The sequence below is a fragment of the Eptatretus burgeri genome, chromosome 2 (genome assembly GCF_056783735.1).
Source record: "Eptatretus burgeri isolate ZD-2024b chromosome 2, Ebu_testis_v1, whole genome shotgun sequence".
In the NCBI taxonomy this organism is placed as follows: Eukaryota; Metazoa; Chordata; class Myxini; order Myxiniformes; family Myxinidae; genus Eptatretus; species Eptatretus burgeri.
This window is the reverse complement of record NC_140962.1, coordinates 94,119,794-94,146,160: the sequence shown is the minus strand read 5'-3', so window position 1 is coordinate 94,146,160 and position 26,367 is coordinate 94,119,794. Positions and strand designations below refer to the sequence as shown.

The 26,367-nt window shown below is 36.2% G+C and overlaps 2 protein-coding genes across 2 annotated transcripts in view; one reads left to right on the top strand and one right to left on the bottom strand.

The window, feature by feature from the left end:
* Positions 1–1,676, top strand: part of LOC147032587 (uncharacterized) — a 3,160-nt gene extending 1,484 nt beyond the window's left edge. Inside the window, exon 3 of the mRNA XM_085870327.1 lies at positions 1–1,676. This exon is cut by the window's left edge and continues 87 nt beyond it. Coding sequence (XP_085726453.1) covers positions 1–1,107 — 1,107 coding nt within the window. The 3' untranslated portion in view covers positions 1,108–1,676.
* FAM50A (family with sequence similarity 50 member A) overlaps positions 1–26,367 on the bottom strand; it is a 61,756-nt gene that overhangs the window by 10,453 nt on the left and 24,936 nt on the right. The gene's annotated exons all lie outside the window — the stretch shown is intronic.

The following is a 26,367-nucleotide window of genomic DNA, read 5'->3' as shown; positions in this document are numbered from 1 at the left end:
GACCAAGACCCACAGAACGAGTTCGTCCTTGATGACCCAACCAAAGAGTTATACCTTGGAGACCAGCAAAATCCTGAAAAAGAGTTTTACAGCAATAGTACTCATTGTGAGTTATCAAGACAATACCCACTGAACAAGTTATACCTTGATGAGCCAGAATACAAGTTTTACCTTGGAGACTCACAAATTTTGAAAAAATCAAGAAATGAGTTCTGCCTTGATGGTTTAAATAACTACCTTGGAGACTCAGGAAAAGGGTTCTGCCAAGATGGTTCTAAATATGGGGCCTACCTTGGAGACTCACAAATTTTGAAAAAATCAGTAAATGAGTTCTGCCTTGATGGTTTAAATAACTACCTTGGAGAATCAGGAAAAGGGTTCTGCCAAGATGGTTCTAAATATGGGGCCTACCTTGGAGACTCACAAATTTTGAAAAAATCAGTAAATGAGTTCTGCCTTGATGGTTTAAATAACTACCTTGGAGACTCAGGAAAAGGGTTCTGCCAAGATGGTTCTAAATATGGGGCCTACCTTGGAGACTCACAAATTTTGAAAACATCAGTAAATGAGTTCTGCCTTGATGGTTTAAATAACTACCTTGGAGACTCAGGAAAAGGGTTCTGCCAAGATGGTTCTAAATATGGGTCCTACCTTGGAGACTCACAAATTTTGAAAAAATCAGTAAATGAGTTATCCTTAAGAGACTTTGTAAGTTGGTTTTACTTTGAATACTTGAAATGTGGGTTCTGGATTGATAACTCACAATGTGATACATATCTTGGAAACTCAACGGGAATGTGGTTATACCTTGAAGACTTGGAAAGTTGGGTTTATGTTGGACACTTGAAACTTTTTTGGGGGCTTTTATTTATTTATTTATTTATTTATTATTATTATTATTTTATTTATTTATATTTTGGAGACTTTTGGAGTTGCTATCACTCTTTGGGATCTAAACCTATCGATGTAGTTCTTTGTCGGATGGTGCTTGATGGGAGCAAGATCAAGAAAGTTCTGGGAAGAAAGTGCAGGCTTACTCCCCCTTTCTACGTCATCAAACCTGAAAGCCTTAAAAGACAGAATTGGAAGAAGAAAAAAAAAACGTAAAAATATATATATATATATAGGTGGAAATCTCATTTTGAAAAAGACATTGTGTTGGGCGAGGATTGAGTTGGGGTTGAGATTTTGAATGTGAGGGTTGGGGTTGAGATTTTGAATGTGAGGGTTGGGGTTGAGATTTTGAATGTGAGGGTTGGGACACACACACACATACACATCAACAAACAAAAGTTAAGCCTTGACTATTCAGTTGAGGATTCTGTGTTTGGGGTTCACAGATGTAAGAACGTCCACCCCTTGACACACATTATATACTGTTATACACCTCGGACTTGGCCCTCGAGTGTCCACAACGGTGTATAGTAGGAGGGAGTGAAGCGCCAACCTATTGCTCCCATTGCACACACACACACACACACACAAACAAAAGTTAAGCCTTGACTATTCAGTTGAGGATTCTGTGTTTGGGGTTCACAGATCTAAGAACGTCCCCCTTGACACACATTATATACTGTAATACACCTCGGACTTGTCCCTCTAGTGTCCACAAAGGTGTATTATCTGCTTAGTTTTGTCTTTTGTAATTCCTGTGAATAAAATGAACCTAAAATCTCTTCCCTTCCAAATCATATATTTTATAAGTCCAAGGAACTGTATCTATTACATCAACAATTTTAAAAAGTTCTTTCGTCCATCGTTCAGTAAAACCCTTTTCAAAATGAGATTTCCACCTATATATTCTTACGATATCACCAACTTTGAACTTAGGTTTTCTGACATTAATCTCTTTTTCATATTTTAATTTTGTAAATGTTTCTGATGGCTTCATATTCGTTGACGTGTGAATCGTGTCATTATACTTATCCACAATATCTTGAATAAAAGATGACCATTGTTGTGAACCGAGTTGTGTGAATTTTTTATATAGTCTCTCTTTTAAGGTACGATTAAAACGTTCAACAACAACTGCCTTCCCTTCATTAAAGGTACCGTATAATGTAATACTGTTATTTTTTAGAAAATTCATAAATGTCTTGTTATAAAACTCTCTACCCTCATCAGTCCACAATTTTTTAGGTTTTCTCTTACATTTATTAAATATCTGTTGAAAAGCTAACATAAGAGTATTACCTGTTTTGTTTTTTAAAGGGACAACCCACGCATATCTACTCCTCAAATCAATAACGGTTAAAGCATACTTGTACCCCTTATCATTATTGAGTTCAATCAAATCAGCAGACTAGATATAATCAACTTCCTTGGAATAAACTTTCCTTCTCTGAAACTTTGTGAATATTGGTTTATGTAATTCATCAGCTAATTGCTCTTCAGTCTTAATGGCATCATTAGAGCCTATAAGTTTTTTGAATTTCCAAGTCCAAGTTTCAATTTAGCACTAATCATCTTCTTCACGATGAACCTATCAACTTTTTCTCTCAAGGTTGGATTTTGTATCAGAGACAAATTATATAACATTTCTCTATCGGCTTCATGCTTTTCTTCCAACGTTGTGGTATTCCCATAATCAATATCGTGTCTCATGCACACTTCATCAACTCTATTGATTGGTTTACTCCAGGATTTAAGATTGTCTGCCTCATCTAATCTTTTATCCAAGTTTGTGCCTGGACCACAGAAAGAATACCCTGGAAGATGTAATTCCCCTGGTATTCCAGTAGTTGTAAATTTACTTCCTGATAAAAACTTTTGTATATCTCCTCCGAGTTTGTGTTTGGGGATAAATTGATTTTTTTTTGAACCACACACCGAACATATACCTTTTTGTATAACCCTGTTATTTTTACTTTTAATATATGAAATATTTTTAGTATTAGTTTTTATTTACATTTGAGACAATAACTCATTTATTTATGAGAAAAATTTCTGCAGAGTGCAAAAACCTTTTTAGTTTCCAACATGCACATTTGAATCTTAATTTTTAAAACATAAAGAATCCTTAGAAATGCCTTCACTCTCTCCTCCATTTATTTAAGAAAAAACTTGAATTAAAATGAATAGCTTGACGATGCTAATAGTTTTGTTGAAAGTATTGCAAATAGACTTGTTAATTCTTTGTATTCCTCCCTGGTGAGATAAGTTATTTTCTTTAATACCTCTATTCTTTTTTGAATCTCACTGGTTTCCATATTTTGATATTTATTCATTCTCTCTCTTTCCTCCCTCTCTCTCTTCTCTCTTTCCTCCCTCTCTCTATTCTCTCTTTCCTCCTTCTCTCTATTCTCTCTTTCCTCCTTCTCTCTCTCCTCCTTCTCCTTTTCCTCCTCTTCCCTCTCTTCTTCAACTCCTTCCTCATCCCTTACTATCCTTGAATCGTTTACACCCCAGAGAATATTATACATATATTCATCAGGATTTCTTGTTATTCCTGTATCCAAAATATATTTTTTTACAACAGGAAACCAATAAAATTTCTTTTGAATTTCTAAAAGAGCCTTACCTTTTCTTAACCTTATAATTTTTTCATTATTTAACATTCTAATTAAATCTAAAGTTGTCGGTTTATCAACATCAGCATAATGCCAATCTTTTATTGAAAATACCTCATTCTTATGTTGTAGAACATATTTATTAAAATACCGAATACCCTTTTCTTGAAGGTATGCTTGGACACAGAAATGATAATTTTCTTGAAGCCTTCTTGCTGTCATTTATGTATTAGAAATATATGTTAGAATAATATTATGGCACGAAACACCTCCCCATCTTCCCATAGTTAAATCATTTTGTATTTCCTTACTTATTATATATAATCCTGTTTTTTCTGTTTTCATGAGATAAACAAGGGCAAAACCATTATTATATTTACCCTTATTAAATTCTTTTATTTGTTGTTTACTAATCGTGGCTCCACAAAACTCATTCTCGATACCAAGTGGATAATATTCTTCCTTACGAGACTGATTTAATTGTTCCAGGTCTTCGAGGTTAATTTTAAATGACCAATTATACCCTAAATCATTCATATCATACCCCATTGTTCTATTCTCATACAAACGATACGCCCTTCTTTATAAAAATTTATTTTAATTCGAACTGTGAATTCTGTATGACCTGGAGATAATATCAACACTTCTGTATCTTTAGAATATACAGCCGTTTTATTTAAGTATATATATTGTGATAAATCGCTTAATCTCACCAAGTCATTCGCGTCAGTCGGGCTTGGATAATTTTTTAATTTATAAGCATTTTTCATGTTAATATTTTTGTTTATATTATATTTATGTCGTTCAGCCTGTGCCTTTGTGTAATAATTTGATTAATCAATATCCAGTTCTTGAGATACACCAAAGATAGAACCATCTTTACCAACATAAGTCATTTATATTAGATTAAAAATAATATCATAAAATTTTTTATTTTTGTTGAGTTGAAATAACACATATAGACATAATTGACCACAACACTTGGAATTTAATTCTTGGACTTGAAATGTTTGATAAACACCATTCTGTAAGAATTTTATGACTTCAACAGGTGGTGGAAGACCAAAACTATCAAAATAATATTTGTCTTAACTATTAAAAATACAAACCCAATGAGAACCGTTCCCATCATTATCTTCTAAGTTCATAATAATATTCTTTGTATGTTTCGACACATTTGTTAATTCATCTCTCATACAAATAACCACATTATGAATTTTTAATTTCTTACAATATTTGGCAAGTTGTAAATTTGATGTTGTATTCTTTCCAAATTCTTTCAACCACTCATCAATGCTCATTTATTTATTAGAAAGATATAATCCATTACCTCTTTTCGTTAATTTTACACCTGCTTGTGCTATAGAAGAAAGCATATCTCCAACTAACAATCTCGCTTTATCAGGCAGACCTTCAAGTTTTTCAGCAAAATCTACAATTACACCACTTCCACTAATTTGTTTCTCCAACTCTTTGTTATGTCTTTCCAATTCTTTTTGAGCCTGGAGTTGAGCCTTCCTTTCCTTGGCAGTTTTGACCGCTGTTGAAATACCACCCGTCAATGCTCCAACCGCACTTAAACCAGCAAATAAAGGAATTAGAAATGGCAGAAATCCTCCACTCGTCTCTCTTATTGAATATTTTTTCAACATTGGTTTTGTCATTTTAATTTTAAGTGAGCCAGTGTCATTCAAGATTTTAACCTGTTCTCTTGTGAGCAAAACATCAATTCTTACTGCTCCTTTTCTCTGAATTGTATTAACGTTAATCGTACAAGGCTTTTGATTTTGAACACAAGATGATAGTTTATGAAGATTGATTTGATTAACATATACCCCAGTTGGTACTTTGCCACTCATTTATTTAACAAAAAATTATGTGAGACTAATCATCACACCATTATCTGTATTAATCTGCAATTCTGTTTCTTCCAAAAGCAAACAATATGTATCAACTTCTTCACTCTCTCCTCTTTCAATGTATAGGGAAGTATCCACTTGATTAGACTTTATAGTTTCTTTTTGAGCGCTCAGGTCAAACGTATAGATTGTATACAAACTTTTAAATGCTGTCATATCCAAAATAGGTTCTTTATTTCCATTACTTTCACACACCTTTTGGTAAGACTTGTATGCTTCAGCAAAATCATTTTTTTCCCAATTAATTTCCAATCTATCTCGTGGATAAAATGTTCCATCTAGAGAAACGCGAAGTTGTTTCACCTTAGCATTATCACTCAATGCATTATTCTTATCAGTCGCAGTATCACCATCTGGCTTTTTAAAAATCATCCACAGATATCGTGGCTTTCCTTCCAGAACACCCAAATTCCACGTGTAAGTAGTTTGATTGAGTTTAACGTGTTGACATCTTCTTTTAAGGTATGATACACTGAGTGGTTTCTTTGAGTTAAGTCTTCGATTCAACATCTCTTCTGTTTTAAGATTAGGAGTATATTCACTGATATACCAACTCATCTCCTCAATTACAAATTTATTCTGATCACCAAAAGCATTACCAACACCAAAAAGCAATCTATTTTCATTATCATTCCTTTGTAGTTGAAATCTAATTTTAAGACCATACAGAACTTTATCATAATCACAAAATCCAAATATACCTTTAAGAGGAACTGCCACAGTAAAACTATTTTCTGCTTTTGTATCATCATTATACATTCCTTTCCTTTGAATATATCCAGGGTCTGTGGTTGTTCCCGTTGACATTTCAGGAATAAAACCTTCGACAGACCCCTTTCCCATTCTATCACTGAATGTATAGAGTGTAAATTTCATCATTTCAGATACAGCAGAGACATAATCAACCGCTTCAACTTCTTGTGTTCCAATATACAATCGCACACTATCAAACATTTTCCAGAAGAAATCATTTACAAGTGTAGCGTTTGTGTTATTCCCAGCCTTAGTGAATTTAAATTTACACAACAAGAAACTTTCGGAGAGATTCAAATAGGTTTGTTGATTATTTATTTCAAAACTTTTTGTACCATTTGTATTCCAGTCTGTTCCAGTTATTGCATTTACCTTGAAGTAATCTTCTTTTTTAGTGGAGTTTGAGATAATAATAGTATCATCCAAATCATAGATACTATCAATTGCTTCCATACTTGTATTTATTTAGGAAAAAAGATGTTAAAACTTTTGAAACCCTGATCCAAGTATTTGAATTATTTTCTGTCGTTCTTGGGGGACAACTGAGTTTTACCTTTCTTAATTTCTTTTATTGCTTGTAATTTATGAGATTCTTTCTGAGCATCTTTTATACTCTTTACAGCACCTGCTACATTTCCCACAGCAGAAGCAGTTGAACCAATTAGGTCTTTATGTTTAAGAATAGTTGAACCAATACCCATGAGAGTATCAATTATCCCATCTCCTCTAAATTGATGTCCGACACCCCTTTGTCTCTTAGGTTTATAGTATCCTCTACCAAGATACATACCTTCACCCTTGTAGTACGGGGAAAGGAACATCCCATCCCCTGTAATTATTTTATATTTTCCCAACTCGTGCTTCCTCACAATAACCATCGTATTTATTTATTGAAAAACTTCACGTAGGTGAATTCTGATGGATATAACTTCTCCATTAAAAGATATCACACGATTATCTTGGTCGGTTATCCTAAAATTTACTCTGTGTATGGTTTTTCCTGACACAGGTAGATAAACCAAATTTTTAGGCTCCATATTGAATTTATAACCAATAGGGGTTGAGTATGCGCTGAATGAAAATATTGTATTTGTTTTTAATCCATCATTATAAGCACCATCAATCAAATCACAGTGAATTAACACCGAATTTATTCCTGAGGATATTTGAATGACATTATCACTGTAAAACGTCCCATTAGTTTCAATCTTTTTTGAGGAGAAACCTAATAACTCTCTAAATGAATTATCAATTGTGAAATCAACCTTGTAGTTATTTTTTACTTTAATCGTTGATTTTGAAGTATGTTTTTGAATGTTTATAACAATATTTTTTGGTTCATCACCCTGTTCTTTCATAAGACGAGCAATTTCGGAAGATATTTGAGAAATCTCGTATGCTCCGGGTGAGACTGTTATCGTTTTGTATCCACTTCCCGGATTATAACTAAACTTGTCATTTTTCTCGGTTATATTAAATAAGGTATTATAAGTCTCCATGGACAATAAAGATGCCTCATATTCTTTTGTTGTGTCAAGTTGTAGTGGGTATGGGAATGAAGATGTGTGGTCGCTTGTTGTGAAATTAAAACTCAGGATTGTGCTTCTCATCTTATTTAATATGAGATAAAATGTCTTTATATTGAGATTTATTAATTATTTTCATGTTCATCAACTGGTCTAAAATGGCTGATGCTTCATTAAAACAATTGTTATTTCCAGCCTTCTTACTGCCGAACAACAATAACAGTCTATTAACTAATTGCGATGGGTCATTTGGAAGAAAACTAATACCTGAACCAAGGATACTTAAAGCCTGAATAATGTGTTTCTCCTTCTCATTCTTCCTACTTTTACCAGAAAGAATAACCTTATAATTTAGAGTGTTCAGCAAATCAATATATACTCTATCATCATTATTTTCCATATCCAATGGTTTATCAATATACTTTGATTCATCCCTCACAGTTGAACCTTGCCTTCCATCTTTTGTGAGAAGAAACATTAATCTCGGAGTTAGTTTAACAGGGGGTTGAGCAGAACTTAAGAACCTTAATTCATCATTAAATATCAATACCTTTTCTTGAACAAGATGAAATATTGCTGGTTGTTCTGTTGGAATGAGTCCTGCTTTGATTTTTGAATCTGCTGAATATTCATTGTTTTGAACAGCATTCACAATATAATCAGGGGGTTGATTAATCTCTTCCAGTTGTTGAAATAAACCTTCATCATGTTCTAATTCTCCAATATGCTCTAATTCTTCCTCCGTCATTTGACTGAAATCTTTTAACATTTGGAGCTTTCTGGGAGTATATTCTACTGTGGGAACTGTGGAAACATCTTTCATTTTTTCTTGGGAAGTTTTTAAAAGTGGTTTAAAAAATTTCTCTTGTTTTTTTTCAAATGCTTCTTCGCCCGTTAGTTTCTGTCTGCGTTTCTTCTTTATGTCTTCCTGTTGTTTTACAACTTTTGAAACCAACTCTTGATGTTCCTTAAATCTTCTTGCTCTTTCTTTTGTATCCATTTATTTATTGTAAAATATCATTTAATGAATTGTAAAGATCAACAGGGAAATTTTCCTTTTCTTCATCATTCAAGTAGATGTGTTCAAATAAATCCTTTTCTTTAAATATTTCATCAAATTCTTTATTAACATTAATGCGAGTTGTAATTTCTTCTTCACTAATCCTTGCATCTCTGCTTTTCATACGTTTGTGTTGAGTTTCTTCATCAACATCAAAACCGAATGATAAAATCTTCACTCCGCTCAGATATTTAATAATTTGTCTCGTTCCTTCTGGATTAGTTTCTAATATCCCAACACCACCAGATTTTAGTTTCTTTAACTCACTCTTACAATGTGAATATTTTGTTGTACCAAGAGAAACCTCCTCAAATATTTGTCCTTCATTCCTCAATCGCATATGTTCCTCCACTGAAATATAGTGATAATCTTCACCTTTTACTTCTCCAGGTCTTATTGCTCTAGTTGTTGTTGATACAATGCGTATCACGGGGTGTTTTTTAAGTAAATTTACAATATTCTCATTTGTACTACACAAGAACCTTGATTTATGAAAGTTTTTTCCAGAAGCAGATTTACCCACAAGATTTATAATAATAGTTGTCATTTATATATGTAATTGTTTATAAAACAAAAAATATATCCCTTAATATCTCATCTTGTTTCACAACAATATATTTATATTTTTCAGTCGTGTGCTTCATATAATCCTCAAATTTCTTTTTACTACATAATGTAGAACAATTATCTCTCCAAAAATTATTGATATCTATTGAATTTAACTTGAATAAAATAAAAGTATTAGCATTGTTTCTGATGGAACGACGAGGAAGTTGAAAGTACGATTGACTAAGATAAATATAATTACAAGAAGAATGTCTCCCTCTTGTGTAGTAGCTGTCCATTACCGTTTGGTTTCTCTCATTAACACAATCAAAGATAACGAGGTTCTTTTTTGATTTATCCAAATCTTGGGGAGACGGTATATCATCCGTATTATCACTAAGAATACAAGTTATAAGATTTGATTTCTTTTTACATCTCTGTGTATCACAAAATAGTTGAATTATATCTTCAATGTTATAATCATTTAGGTTTTTTTGACGTTTAAATAAACCTATTATATCTTCTTTTTGAAGACCAGCATTAAAACCTTGTGAGAGTAGTTGATACTCTGGTTGAAAACTCGACTTTGTGAAAATTATTAAATTATCATAATCTAAAAAGTTGGGAGTGAGGAGCATTTTTAAAAGTAAGCAGGTTTTTCCACATCCACTTGAACCAACTCTGAGACATCTTAATGAATTTGGGAGATTTTTATGGTTGTTAAATTTTATCTTATTTTCCCAAATAGGTAAAAAATCATTCATTTATATATTTGAAAAACAGGTTATTTAATTTATTATTGGCTTTTTTAGAAACTCTATATTTTATCCTAAGTTCAGGTTTAATTTCAAGATAATCCATTATTTTATTTATACAATATCTTGTGTTGATATTTCCCTGAAAATTACATCCATGAATAATATACAACAACAATCCTTTGAACATTTCTCTTATACGTTCAGTTTCTTCCCTTGTAAGGAAAGGTGTGTTATCATCCTCATACTTTACATTCATTTCTCTAATCAATCTTGTAAAGTAATTCATTTTTGGTGTAAATCTAAAAGAATTATTTTCCTTTTTATATTTTTTATTATCATTAATTAGAAGATAATCACAGAATATACATTGTTTATAGGCTTTTGACTCTGTGTTTAATCCCCGTCTTTCACACGCAGGACAATTCTCAAATTTGTCATATGGAGAATCAGGAAAGTCTAGCATATTTATAAAGTAAAACTTTACTTAAACTGAAATTCATCTATACTTTCAGTTGTATATTACCATCGATATCGATATACTTTTTTCATTATCAGATTTAACGACAAGATTTTTTATATTAAAGGTAATTTTAAAATTATCGTTAACTACTATTGAACGAAATGTCATTTCACCTGATATATTAACATCCTTTATTTCATCAAGATTTACATCTTTAGGGTTGTTGAAAAAAATACAAATTTCTCCTTGCATATTACAGATGGTCTTATCTTTTCTTTCTAAAGCTTCATCCATAAGGTTTTTGTTCTTTGATACTTTTTCTTGTTTCATTGCTTTTTCTAGTTTTGAATATATTACTAGAAGGAGAGGAGAAACTTTTGTTAGAGATACTTTAATTGATGTTCTACCAGGTATACTAAAAGCCCTTCCACTGAAGGAAATTGAAGAACTCATATTATTTACCATAATAGTTTTTATCCAATAGTTGTTATATTTATCTTTGTTCAATTTTACATCCTTGACATATTTCTCAGTATCTTTAACAGATGAAGAGATTGATTGAAACTTGTCTTTTGTGTCTTGAAACATTGTATTTATTAAGTGAAAAAGTTGGAGGATAAAATGTTTTTAAGCACAGATTCACCTATAAATTAAACGAAATTTTCATCAAGAAAATTTTAGTTTAAGCAAAGTTTTATTCTATAAATATGGTGAATACAACGTACTGCGATGTTTGTAATCACGAATATAAACATTATAGAAAACACCTCCGAACCAACAAACACACATTTAATCTATTTCATCAAATATCTCCTCTTGAGTTGGAAAGAAAACATTGTGATATCTGTTCAAAGGATGTTTTGAAGAGTAGTTATAATCAACATCTTCAATCACAAAAACACAAGAAAAATGAGTTTAAAGTAAAGGGAGACTATTATATTAAAAACACTGATGAGGCATTTAAAGGGCATATAAAAATAAGGATTTTTCAATTTGGAGAACCCGGTCCATCATCAATAGCTGAATCAATTGAAATAGTGAAACCCGATGTTGAAAAATTTATTAAAAAGACATTAAAAGAAATGAAAACTTTAAAGTTTTATATGGGAGTGAAAATGAATAAGAAAAGACAAGATGAAGAACAAACTCCTTATATGAGAACAGATCTTCATTTTATAACATCATTTCAAGATTTTTTGAATAGTGGGGTTTATGAAGAACTATCAAGACAAGAGGAGGATGTTGATAATACAGTGGTAGGAAGTGGATTCAATATTAAAAAAATCATCTTTTTAGATATACACATTCTAAAATCAAACCCTCTTAAAGCTTCTTCTTATATTGAATTACCAAAAGAAATAAAACTAAAGAAGGCAGTTGTTAATATTAAGAACAATGATAATAAATGTTTTCTCTGGTCTGTTCTTGCTCACTTACATCCACCAAAATGTAATTCAGAAAGAGTAAAACAATATATGAAATATGAGAATACCTTGGACATTAAAGATTTTAAATTCCCAATGCCATTAACAGATATTCCTAAATTTGAGAAAAAGAATAATCTTTCTATTAATGTATATGGATTAACGGATACAAACAAAGTTCAAATATTAAAAATTTCAAACAACTATAAAAATGAAGAAACACACATTGACCTTTTATATTTTAGTGTTGGAAAGAATTCACATTACACATACATCAATAATTTATCAAGATTAATCTCTTCTCAGGTATTCAGAACAGCAAACAAAATATATCCTTGTAAGCGATGTCTTAATTCATTTCATACAAAAGAACGATTAGAACAACATTCAAAATATTGTAGTAATCATAAATCAGCTGTAATTACAATGCCTAAACCTGGTGAAAAGATTTATTTTGAAGATTATAATAAATCTATCATGCACCCATTTGTGATATACGCTGATTTTGAATGTATCCTTAAAAAGATAAATACTGCTTCTCCTAATCCAAAAGAACCATATACAAATAAATATCAAAAACATATTCCTTGTGGTTTCTGTTATTATATCAAATCATCTGTTGGAGAAAAGTATAACAAACTTGAACATTATCGTGGAAAAAATGCTTCACAAGAGTTTGTAAAACGATTAGAAAAGGATTGTATAAGACTCACTAAATTAATGAAAGAAACAAATGAACCGATGAAATTAACCAAAGAAGAAAAATTAGAATTTAGAATGAACAATATCTGTCATATTTGTGAGGGGGAAATTAAGGAGTCTAAAGTTAGAGACCATTGTCATCTTACTGGTAAATATAGAGGTCCCGCTCATTCCTGTTGTAATCTTAATTATAAATTACCTTCTTTTATTCCAGTCTTTCTTCACAACAGCGCCAACTATGATACACATCTATTTATAAATGAACTTTCAAAAACACCAGGGAATATTTCTGCTATAACAAACACAAGTCAAAAGTATATTTCATTTTCAAAAATGATATTCACAAAACCTTTAACTCGTATTAGGTTTTTAGATTCTTACAAGTTTATGGGAACACCACTAGCCTACCTCGCATCAAATCTAAGCTCCACGGACTCTTTTCCAAATCTTAATTCATTCTTTCCAAAAGAGGAAATTCTCACTAAAGAGGAAATTCAGATTAAAGAGAGAATTCAAAGTAAAGAGGAAACTCTAATTAATGAAGAAATTCTAACTGAAGATGAAATTCTAATTATAAAGAAAATTCGAACTAAAGAGGAAATTCAGATTAAAGATGAAATTCTGATTAAAGAAGGAATTCTTACGAGAGAGGAAATTCAAACAAGGAATGAAATTCAAAGTAAAGAGAAAATTCTTACAAGTAAGGGAATTTATCCTTATGATTATATGGATTCATTTATGAGATTTAAAGAAACACAACTTCCTTCAAAAGAAAGTTTCTATAATAACCTTTATGAAGAAGAGATAAGTGATAAGGAATATAAACACGCACAAGAAATATGGAAAATATTTAAGATAAAGAACCTTGGAGAATATCATGATTTATATCTAAAAACAGATGTTTTATTGTTAGCTGATGTGTTTGAGGCTTTTAGAACACTCTGTCATAATAAAAATTGTTATGGATTAGACCCTGCCCACTATTTCACAGCTCCTGGTTTAGCTTGGAGTGCAATGTTGAAAATGACAAAACAAGATATAGATTTAATCAGTGATGCTGATATGCTTTTGATGATTGAGAAGTCCAAGAGAGGTGGAATATCACAAGTATGTTCAAAAAGATATGCTAAAGCAAATAATAAATATCTTCCAAATTATAATAGTGAAAAAGATAGTAATTATTTGATGTATTTTGATGCTAATAATTTGTATGGATGGGCAATGTCTCAATCTCTGCCTTATGGTAAATTAGAGTGGGTGGAAGAAAAGGATTATGAAAAGGCTTTGATGAATATTGTTATTTCTTCTCAAGAGGAATTGAATGACGAAGAAGAAGGTTATTATTTTGAAGTTGATTTGAGGTACCCGAGTGATCTTCATAATAAGCATAAAGATCTTCCTTTTGCATGTGAGAAAGAAACTCCAAAGAAAGAATGGTTAAGTGATTATCATAAAAGTTTTAATATTAAAGGTAAATCAACAGAAAAGTTATTAACAACATTCTATGATAAAGAGGGATATGTTTTGCATCAGAGAAGCTTAAAACAGTTTTTGAGAGAAGGATTGAGAGTAGCTAAAATTCATAGAGTTTTAAAATTTAAACAAAGTCCTTGGGTGAAAAAGTATATTCAATTCAATACAGATATGAGAGCAAATACAAAAGTAAAATTTGAAGGGGACTTTTATAAATTAATGAATAATGCTGTATTTGGAAAGACTATGGAAAATGTTAGAAACAGGCAAAACATTAGATTCGCAACATCTTGGAAAGAAGCTTCGAGAATGATAAATAAACCAAGTTTTGAGAGAGAAGAGGTTTTTTCAGAGAACTTTTCTGCAATTCATATGAAAAAGGAAAGTATTGTAATGGATAAACCAATTTATATTGGAACAGCAGTTCTTGATTTATCAAAGATATTGATGTATGATTATTTGTATAATGACTTAAAGAAAGAGTATGGTGAAAATGTTTCATTGTTGTATATGGATACTGATAGTTTTATCCTAGATATAAAAACTGATGATGTTTATGAAGATATGAAGAAAAATATTGGAGTATATGATACAAGTAATTTCAGCAAGAAGAGTGAGTTATTTTCCAAAAAGAATGAAAAGGTTATTGGTAAGTTTAAGGATGAGTTGGGTGGAAAAGTAATGAGTGAGTTTATTGGATTGAGAGCAAAGGCATATGCTTATAAGTATGGTGAACAGATTGATAAGAGGTTAAAGGGAATAAAGAAATATGTAATAAAGAAATCAATAACTTTTAGAAATTATTATAATTGTTTGATGAATAAGAAAGAAGAATATAGGAAAATGAATACAATAAGAAGTTATAAACATAACATATATAGTGAAGAAGTAAATAAAAAGGCATTAGGAGCCTTTGATGATAAGAGATTTATTTTAGATAATGGAATAGATTGTGTTCCATATGGATATTGTATGATAGAGTGTATAAAATAGATTATGTTTTAACGATGGGAAGATGGGTTAGGGTTTTTTAAGGGCTACCGCCGCTTTTTCACAATATATAAATGGTTAAACCAAGTATTAATCAAACTAAAGAGTGGAGAAAATCTCAGTCTTGGTATATAAATGGAAAACATAATGAATGTGAAAAATATCAAATAAGTCTTATTGAAAAAATAACTAAAACAAAGGTAAATAAAACAAATAAGCGAATTAATTTAAAAACTAGTAAGTTAGAGGATGTAAAGAAAAAAATGAATATCCTTGAATGGACTGAAAACTTTGATGGTTATCAATTGAACAATGAAAAAACAATTTACTATAATCTCAAAATGATATGTGGCTCAGGAGGTGGTCAGATGAGAGCATTAAGAGAAGTTTATCATTTCGTAATGGCACAAATGGGGTATCTTAAAAAATATAAAGATTCAAATGTTTTGTTTGTCAATATTTTAGATGGGGATTATTGTGCAAAGAAAATTAAACTATTGAAGGAATTTGAGAATGAACAAATCTTTATAGGTTCAATGAGTGAGCTGTTCAACCCCCAGGTGTTCAATTCAATGAGGTTCAACCTCCAAGTTAAAAGGGGAGACAAATAAATATACCTTGGGATAAAAAGGGGGTTTATTTTTAAGGAAAAAAATATGAATCGCTGAAAATCCCCCATTCATTTACATGGGGAAAAGTGAGCCAGAATCAGTATTCTTACCCTACTGATAGAGATAGAGATAGAGATAGAGATAGAGATAGAGATAGAGAGAGAGATACAGAGAGAGAGAGAGAGAGAGAGAGAGAGAGAGAGAGAGAGATACAGAGAGAGAGAGAGAGAGAGAGAGACAGAGAGAGAGAGAGAGAGAGAGAGAGAGAGAGAGAGAGAGAGAGAGAGAGAGAGAGAGAGAGAGAGAGAGACAGAGAGAGAGAGAGAGAGAGAGAGAGAGAGAGAGAGAGAGAGAGAGAGAGAGAGAGAGAGAGAGAGAGAGAGAGAGAGATACAGACAGAGAGAGAGAGAGAGAGAGAGATACAGACACACACAGAGAGAGAGAGAGAGAGAGAGAGAGAGAGATACAGACACACACAGAGAGAGAGAGAGAGAGAGAGATACAGACACACACAGAGAGAGAGAGAGAGAGAGAGAGAGAAAGAGAGAGAGAGAGAGAGAGAGAGAGAGATACAGACACACAGGAGAGAGAGAGAGAGAGATACAGACACACAGAGAGAGAGAGAGAGAGATACAGACACACAGAGAGAGAGAGAGAGAGATACAGACACACAGAGAGAGAGAGAGAGAGAGAGAGAGATACAGACACACAGAGAGAGAGAGAGAGAGAGAGAGAGAGAGAGATACAGACACACAGAGAGAGAGAGAGAGAGATACAGACACAGAGAGACAGAGACAGAGACAGAGACAGAGACAGAGACAGAGACAGAGACAGAGACAGAGACAGAGACAGAGACAGAGACAGAGACAGAGACAGAGACAGAGACAGAGACAGAGACAGAGACAGAGACAGAGACAGAGACAGAGACAGAGACAGAGACAGAGAGAGAGAGAGAGAGAGAGAGAGAGAGAGAGAGAGAGAGACATCTTACTGCTGATATAATATCTGCTCATGAACGAGCCAGGCAAGCAGAGTCGGCTGCAGAGAGAGAGAGAGCGTCGCCTAACTGCAAATAGAGCGTCACACCGATGGGCGAGAGAAGCACAAAACTCACGTTCCAGCTTTCTAGGTCCGCGTTTTGGCAGGACATCAAGGGCAGTTGCCACTGGTGCGAGAAACATTGAGTGGCTCAAGGCAGCCTTCAACTATGACCTCTCTGAGGATTACGGCAGCATAAAGCCTTCCTCCCATAAATCTGAGGAATAAAAGAAGCCTTCCTAATTTTCTCCATACAACTAATTCCTCAGTCAAACTAGCATGAGGAAAATAGGGCAAATTTCCCGGGTATTACCGGGTACTTCAGCTAGTTTTGTAATATGTACATGTGAATCTTCACAGTCCAATTCCAGGGTAGCCATTTTCTTTTCAATACCACATGTAACTAGAAAACTAGTACTACACTATTTGTTAAAACGACATAACAATCACTATTTTATAGTGCTATCAAGAGCTGACATGTATATCTAATGAAGAAAAATAAATATTTTAAACGACTTCAAGTAAGTCACTTCTAAAAAACACCTTGAAAAAAAAACAGTCACAAATTACACATTATAATACATCCTCAGCATCACTTTCTGGATCAGGCAGGATTGCGTTAGAGCAGTGTAGGCCTTTACATTCTCCACATGCTGGAGAACATTTTAAGCCAAATTTTCTACAAGAACATCTCTGTGTACTACAGTTAGTTCTGCAATTGCAGTTGAAGGCTTTCAGGAGATTGTCAGGTGCAGGCTTCAAGTTAGTGTCCACGGGCACCATCTTACCATTGATGATCTTTCATCCCCAATCCTCAGCACACATTTCAACCCCACTCCATTGTTGGACCTGATGATCAACACGTTGGCTATGGTACTGGGTTGCTGAAGATGTGGGGGGGGGGGGGCAAGATACGAGGCTGCACAAATGTTGTATTGGTTGAAACCTTCTGGTAGAAGCGATGCAAGCGAAGTGAGTCCAGTTTCTCACCAGGTTGACCATTGTACAGACACACCATGGCACTTTCACCTGCTGTTACAATGTCCTTCTGTGTTGCTTGAGCGTTTTTGAAAAAGCGGCCTGCTGCCGAAAATATGCACTTGACTTCAATTCCTTTAACGCTACTGGTTTTCCAATGCCAAATACCCTGGATGTGGTGTCACATCCCAGTATGGCATGAGCAAACAAAAGATTATCACAGATATGGTCTCCAAGTATGTCTCGGACCAGTTTGATGTTCCAGCACCTTGGGATCTTTTTTGATGTTGACGTTGGTTCTGGTCTGAAATAGATATCATACACTGTCTCCGATGCCTGACTGCAAAGGAGTACTAGTAAGTCAGTGTCGTCACCAACAAGAACAGTGTCCTTGCTATCAGCTGATTTAATAGCAGTTTGTGTGATCAGGAAATCTGCATCTCCTTTTGTATGCAGTGCATCACAAGCATGCAGTTCAAATTGTTCACTGAGTAGGTTGATAAATCTGTTTGTTGACATTGTTTGTCAAAAACTGATCTTTCTTCATTGGACAGACCATGTCACGAGTGAAATGTAAAGGGACACTGGCATCCGATTTTGCTCGCTTGTCATGTGTAACATCTTTGGTACATGGTCCATTTTCATATCCATCGAAGACTATGATGGCATGGTTGTATTTATCTGCAACATATTTTGTCGTGGCTACAGATTTCATCATAGGTCTGTCCAACTTTTCATGGAATTATATGCAGGAGTGCACCACCATCTAGAACATATTGCACATCATTTGAAATCCTAAACATGCCAGAGAAATTAGATGGGAGTTGGTTCCATAGAGCATCTGCCAGTGGTGATTTATTAGGTGCAAGCAGTACATGATTTGTTTCAAAAAGTGATGGAGGGTAACTGCAAAGCTCATGTGTAAATGTCTCTTGTAAATCACCAGATTCTTTTCCTGCAGTAACCATACGCTGAAAGAGCAATAACGGATCAATAGATACAGACTCTTTGGCTGTTTGCATGGCCTTTGCCTGTCGAGTCACAACCTGATTTTTTTTTTCTTGAACACAGTCTAACACCTTGTGACCAATCATTTCATTTAAGATCTTCTCCCCTACACAGAAGACATTATCAACATTGACTGAATCACTTGCAGTAACACCAGTGTCAATGCTGTGCAGGCTTAGGTCAGTATCAAATGGATTTTTTGATGACAGGAATGACAGGAGTTTATGGGTGTCATTGATGTCCCTTTCTTGACGAGCAGAAGACAGGTCCTTCTGTTGATGGCTAGAACTACAGTGCACTGATGTGTAATCTTGCAAAGCAGTGTTAACCTCTGAGCAGACAGGACTTGATAGTAGCCATGTTAGCCTTTGTGTTTCATCCATCCCTCTTCCTCTTGTCAAACCTCCTGTAGTCTTCAGGCTTCTCATGAGGACCTGCTCAATCACAAGATATGTTGAAAGCCCAGCCCAGTATTGGTCTGAACGACAGACTACATGAAAGTCATTTTCAAAATGCTGCTGCACTTCAGGATGCTTAACTGGTAAGTGGGTAAGCTGCTGGAGGTATATATGCATTGATTTAGTGTGTAGGTTGTGACCAGCAGCAGCCATATAAGGCAGCATATCATGCAAGGTCTGCACATGCAAATTCCAGTCACCAGTATGTTCTGATATCTACCATTCTCATGTATGTCATCCAAAGCTGTGCTGTTCGATGATGCTTTAGTGAATCTGTGGCTTTCTTCATTAAAGAATCTATCCTCTTAAAGATGTCTTTTGAGAAAGCACTTTCCAATGCTACTTCTTTCTCTACCAATGAATCATACAGTTTCTCTACCTCATACAGATCAACTGTAATGCTATCCATATCTGGAGACAATTTCATCAACATCTGATGAGAGTTGCATATTTATCTCTTCACTTGATTCATCATCCTTGTGCTCCATGACTACACTTCCAAAATTAGTGTTTGTCTCCAGCTCAACACCATCACTATTGTCATGCATCCGAGATATACATGAAATAGGAACCAGAGTGCCAAATGCCGTTGAAGCAAGCATGGTATTTAGAGCTGCATCCATCAGAAGGTGTCCACGGAAGGTGTCCATCAGAAGGTGTGGCCCTGTCATATGCCTTTCCAGTCATCATGTGAGTGAACAGCCCTCAGCCCTCAGCCCCTTTCAATCATTAGTACATTTATTGTATCTTTTATGGCAACCACAATAACATAGGACAAAGTAAATAGACCATTCAGTTATCTTTACTGCGGAATTAAATCTGAAATGGTCATTCATCCAAAAATAACTATTTTGGTCACATTCTCCAAACATTATCAACTTTTAAAAACACTAATCTTAGGTCAATACCATTATATATGGTATTGTTAGAAATGCATTTTCATTATGAATCTGTTGATGCCTCTATATTTGGGATAAGTTTTGAATTGTTCACAATATTACCATAAATCTCGACCCCACCCCAAAATTTTATTTTATGATATTTGTGGGAAAATGCTGCCTCAAACAGAGGTCAAAATGGAAATGTTCCAATGCTCCGATTTAAGATGAATTTTAGTATGTCATTCTACAACATATTTGGAGTGGAAAAAACCATGAATGATTACTATTGCAATTTGTGGTGGATAAATCACTATTTTGACCAGTCGACACCCAGCTCGAGCATGCAGCATGGCAAAATGGCGGCGTCGTCCTCCTTTTGTCGCACCGCCCACGCACGCAGCCTCAGCGCGTTCAGCCCCCGTAAGGTCGACGGCACAAGACGAAAGATCTGTGGTATGCTCCAGCTGGCTTTTCACAAGGTCCAGTATACAAGTTCGGGCCTGGCCTGTTCACCAGGTTAGGCCAAATCGGGATGTTGGGCTCCGCAGGCGGATCGATGGGACTACAAGACGTGTCGGGCCGTGCCGTGAGCAGGGGGACAGTCAGAGGCTTCGCCACCGGACCCTGGACGAACCCGTCGAGGACCTCCCCATAAAAGTCGATCGCAGACTCCCCTCATGCAGTTCCTCCTGCCTCTTTCACGAAGCAGATCGCAGACTCAACTCTAGCAGTCCCTTCCTTGCCTTTCTTTCGGCTCGCTCTTCACGAAAAGCCGATCGCTCGACTCGACGCTCAGGCAGATCCTCTCCCAGCCGATGGCAGACAGACCTCATGCGGTCCCTTCCCTGCCTTTCTTTCGGCTCGCTCCTCGCGAAAGCCGATCGCAAACAGACACAGCCGTCCCCTGTACAGCCGATCGCACCACCTCGGCGCTCCCGTCGCAGATCCACCCCTGCCTTTCTGGCGCTCGCTCTCGAGGCCACTCCCTCTCAGAGCACTGAGCGGGGACTCGTTCGGAGAGGGGAAGGAAGGAGAAGAACCTCTCGGTACACCACCACCGTACGAACAATGAACAGCCTCCTTCATCTCCCGACACACATGTAACATCCAATTACTGAACAACCTGGCTAAACATGCATTTAATGGGGGATCTGGGATAATCCTATATTTAATAGCATACTAAGGGCCATTTTTTGTATGCCAGATTCATTAATTATTAATTCATTAATTATGGAATGTACTCATTGATATATTAATCAGAAAGCCCAAAGCATGTAGCATAATTTATCACTTATCCCCTCATCCGGGATCCGTGGCCTCGCCCCACAGCCTGCAGCCCTATGTCTGCCGGTGATTATGTTAGATATCAGCACGATTGAGAGGAGCCTGCGAATTATCCCTGCTGATGCACTGAATTGATGCAATCGTTCGGCCAGAATATTCGTTGTCAAGATGTTGCGTGATTAAATCACCAATACAGTCACTCAAATTTATACCGCCGACATACTTCTTAACAATCACCTTCGCCCCAGAAACCACAGTCAATCTGAACCACGCTGGCCACTGCTCAGACGCCATGACCGGACTACTGCGCAGTTCTACTACGCAGTTTGGTTAAAGATGACTCGGCATTTTGGCGCGCGCGCACGAAATATTTTGAAAATAAATGCCGACGTTTACATTTTGGGTTTTGAAACTTTTGCACTAATATAAAAGGCTAAAAATGTGTTTTATATTTATATTTCATTTCTCCTTCCTTCCTTCTTTGCGAATCGAATCGGCGTTTTTGACCATCTTCCAGATCACGTGACGATCAAACGGGAAGGAAATTCAAAAATCTGTCCAGTGAGATACAAGATAATATTTTTTACTATCATAATCAATAAACAGTTGCCGAATATCTTGTAGAATGGCAGACGAGATAGGTTTTGAAAATGGCGATTTTTATAACTTATGTGACCTCGTCCCTGACCTTGAACCCGGACAAAAGTTATATCGCTGTGCAACACTCATCGACCTCTACCCACATACTAAGTTTCATCAAGATCGGAAAGAAAAATTGTTGACGGACGAACGTACGTACGGACGGACATTTGGTCCGGCTTTATTAGGTCATCTTGGTGGAGATGACCTAAAAAGCAGGGGATATCACAACTCCAGAGGAGTCACGACGGAGGAGTACAATGGTGGGTTGGGAAAAGCAAGAAAGGGGGAAATACGGAATCGATTTTATATATATCGATCTATAATTCCAGCAATGTGTGTGTGTGTGTGTGTGTGTGTGTGTGTGTGTGTGTGTGTGTGTGTGTGTGTGTGTGTGTGTGTGTGTGTGTGTGTGTGTGTGTGTGTGTGTGTGTGTGTGTGTGTGTGTGTGTGTGTGTGTGTGTGTGTGTGACCGCTGTTTCTCGACAACCACTGGTCCGATCTAATTGAAACTTGCCAGGTATATTGCTGGGGACCTGAGGATGTGCCTTTTCAAGGTTTGATATTAATCGGACAAGTGCTTCCCAAGTTATGGCCATTTATTTACCAAACCAATGGGAAGACACGTTGTTGTGTGGGCGTGGCCAATGGGGAAGGGAAGCTCAGCCACGTTCCCCATTACGGGTTACAACGTACGGGCTTCCGGAGAGTGATGACTTCATGTATTATAATAATTTCTCGATTTCTTATGCGCATTTATAGATAAACACAATGGCCCAAGTTATGATCGTTTTCATATAAGACCGTGTATAAATTTCGGGAACATCAGAGTGCTGGTATGCTCCGAACCAGGAAGTAAATTTTTTCTCTCTCTTCTCTTCTCTTTTTGTTTTTCCTTGCCACGACATTGCGAAGAGGTAAAATACGTTGGCGCTAATTGAATAATTGGGTATTAAAAGTAAATTGCGAATAATATCGAACTTCCGGGTCACGCACGTACGGGCACGTGAGAGCGAAGAAACAGCCTGTGTGGTTTATTTATTTATTATTTTTTACGGGCACGTAGTAGTATATATATATATATATATATATATATATATATATACATATACATATATATATATACATACATATACATACATATATACACACACACACACACACACACACACACACACACACACACACACACACACACACACACACACACACACACACACACACACACACACACACACACACACACACACACACACACACACACACACACACGTGACCAGGGTTGCGTCAGGAAGGGCATCCGGCGTAAAACATGTGCCAAATCACTATGCGGATCACACGGATGATCCGCTGTGGCGACCCCTAACGGGAGCAGCCAAAAGAAGAAGATACACACAACAGATAGGTGTCCCAAGACAGTTATTCCATTATTATACGTGTAGCTAGTCCCCTTCCTTTTGTTTCGTGGGACAACAAGGGAGTGCGTTGCGATGATCTATTAGCTGGGGTTGCTTAAATCATTTTTTTCCTTTATTTCATCCCTACTCTTCTTCTTTTCTGATTATTCCTGAGGCAAATCAGCCATGTGCGCCTTCGCTGTAAGGTGGGGCCTCGTGGAGGCCAACGCGTGCGGTGCCGCAGTGGGGAAACTGCAGCGCCGAGTCATGTGGTGTGCTTGTTGGTGCAGGATTATCGACTCAAGCTTCCGATGATCTGGTGACCATTGCCGGTTGCATTAAAAAGGCATGCGAATAAATACCTCTTAAGAGGCTGCACGAATGGTGTATTTCACGGCATGGGAAACAGCCAGCACGACGCCCACGCTGCACGAAACACGTACGGAGGCCGATAAAGTCGACTCCATGCCATATTGGGCAGGATATAAGTGTGCGGGTAGAAGCGGCTTGTTCCTTTTTAACCTCAATATGCGACACATATTGGTGTTCGCCCCGCGCACACGCGAGCAGAGTCGTGTGAATGCGAGTGCTGGCCACGTGCGTAATGGCGGAACCGCGTGCACTGTATGGAATGTGCTCGAAAGCAGACATGTACGCAGCTCGTGAGACATGCACGGATTTATCCATGATGACGCACCTTCGGTCCTCGCTGGCAGCAGTGGATTCTCCACGGATGGTGAACGTCTTCTTGTCTTTATGGCCAGCGAAGCTGCGATCGAACCAGGGAATGTAAAGTTCGGGCCACATTGGCGCGCGCGGAACGAGCGAGTTGATCAATGCTGGTCGAACGACCGAGCGGGCATGCCGGACCCTCGACTGGTCACCCGGGCACAGCCCAGGGGTTTTTGCTGGATGATTCGCGTGCCAATTTCGGTGTGGGCGATTCGTGTCATGTTGTGGGGTCAGAGCGAGGTGTGTTCGCTGTCTGGGATGGCCTTGCTAGAAACGAAGTGAGGCGGTTTCAGGCCCAAGCTGGCGGGCCATGTGAGTTTCTACGATAATTCTGTATCAAACCATCAAAAATCGTAACGTCGACCGAAGCAAAAATCTCCATTTCTCCACGCAATTACATTATACCTTAACCTAACTCAACGACGCGTCTGCTCGAGCGCACTGCATCATGGGACGACCCGTGACGCATCAAGTGAAATATTTTTTTATACAATCTTAAAACGTCTCCAAAACATCCGGTTTTTACAAGAATTTCGACAACCGAGTTTTAAGCGTCCTCAGTGATCGCAAAAACCGAAGACAAAATTAAAATCGAAGTTAAAACGACCTCGTAACGTCGAGCAAAGCAAAAATACTCCATTTCTCCACATGAATTTACGGAATTATGTTTGACCTCACTGTGACCTTGACCTTTGACCGATTTTGACCAAAATCTAATCAGCACTAGCCATCACCCTCCTGAATCACGTGGTGTAATTTGACATTGGTAGCTTCTTCCGTTCTCGAGTTATCGTGCCTACAAACAAACAAACAAACAAACAAACAAACAAACAAACAAAAACGGAAGTCATCAATATACTTATGAAATCTTTAGATTTCGTAAGTAACAAGCAAACAAATGAAAAAAATCGTGTTTAGCACGACACTTGGCGAATTAGTTGACCTTTCCGTGTGGTGTTCCAAGCTGTAATGTCATGGAATGTGTGGTGTATATTTGTTCGCACATAAATAAAATGACGCGACGTCACAAATGACAATTATCAGGCGCGCGTTGTCATGGTAACGGCAGCAGATTGAAAATTTTCACAACTCATTTAAAGCCACCATGTGACATTCAACAAGTTATCATCTGTGCTTGTTGCCTTCATTCTGATCGTAGAAAATATTTGAAAATAGCTCGGAACATTGCCTTTCAACCAGCTTTACGATCCCATTATCAGGTTTGAAATATGTTGTAAAACAAAAATATGTATTTTATAAGTGTGTTTTTCATGTTTTGGGTGACCCTGACCTTGACCTTGGGTCAATTTCGATCAAACTTTGTGCACATGTTAATATTACATGCATAAATAGACAGTATAAGTTTCAATATAATAAGTGCAAAACTGTTTGAGAAATAGCCATGTGTAATTCACAAAATTCCCCATTGGTTTATAATGGGCGATAATGTAAAGTGATGCAGAATCCAGATCCTGATCTTGAACATCACCAAAAGTCACATATCTTTTTGCACTGTGGATTTCTATCAGCTGTTAAAATTTCATCCAAATTGGTTAAGAATCGTGACCTGTAGAAGGAATAGAATTTTTTTTAAATCACGCCAATAGCTAAAACTTTGACGTCATACGCTTGCAAAAACTGTGCATAATTTGTACTAACATGCATTTTAAAACATTTAGATATTCCATTGAAGTTTGTTTTGGCGTCAACAGAAAGTCGCTACGACTTCCGGTTACTGAGTTATGTTCAAAAGCTTGTTTACACCTTTTTTGACGTAAGGTCATGACGTTAAGTACGATTATGACGTGATTTGATCCCACACTATTTCAGCAAGATTGGCTATCACGTGTTAAAATTTGAGAACGATTGCTTCAGTTGTTTCGGCTGCACACGAGCGTAAATATTTTTAAATATACCATCAGAGATGGGGAATCCCCTGCCATTGAATGAAAAAGGTCATACATATTCCAGATAATGAGGGAGGTGAATTGGAAACAAGACACCATTTGGTCATCATCTCGAAAAAGTTCCCCAGGGGTGAGGAACGTAGAAACCAAAAATAATTGAAATCAGATAAGCGGTTTTCCATTTATTACAAAAAACATTTTTTTCAAGATGGCAGCCCCAGTCGGCCATCTTGGATCCAACCACACCCAAAATCAATAGGGTTCTTCCTTTTCAGGTGGTACATGTGTGACCTAAATTTCAAATCAATATGGCG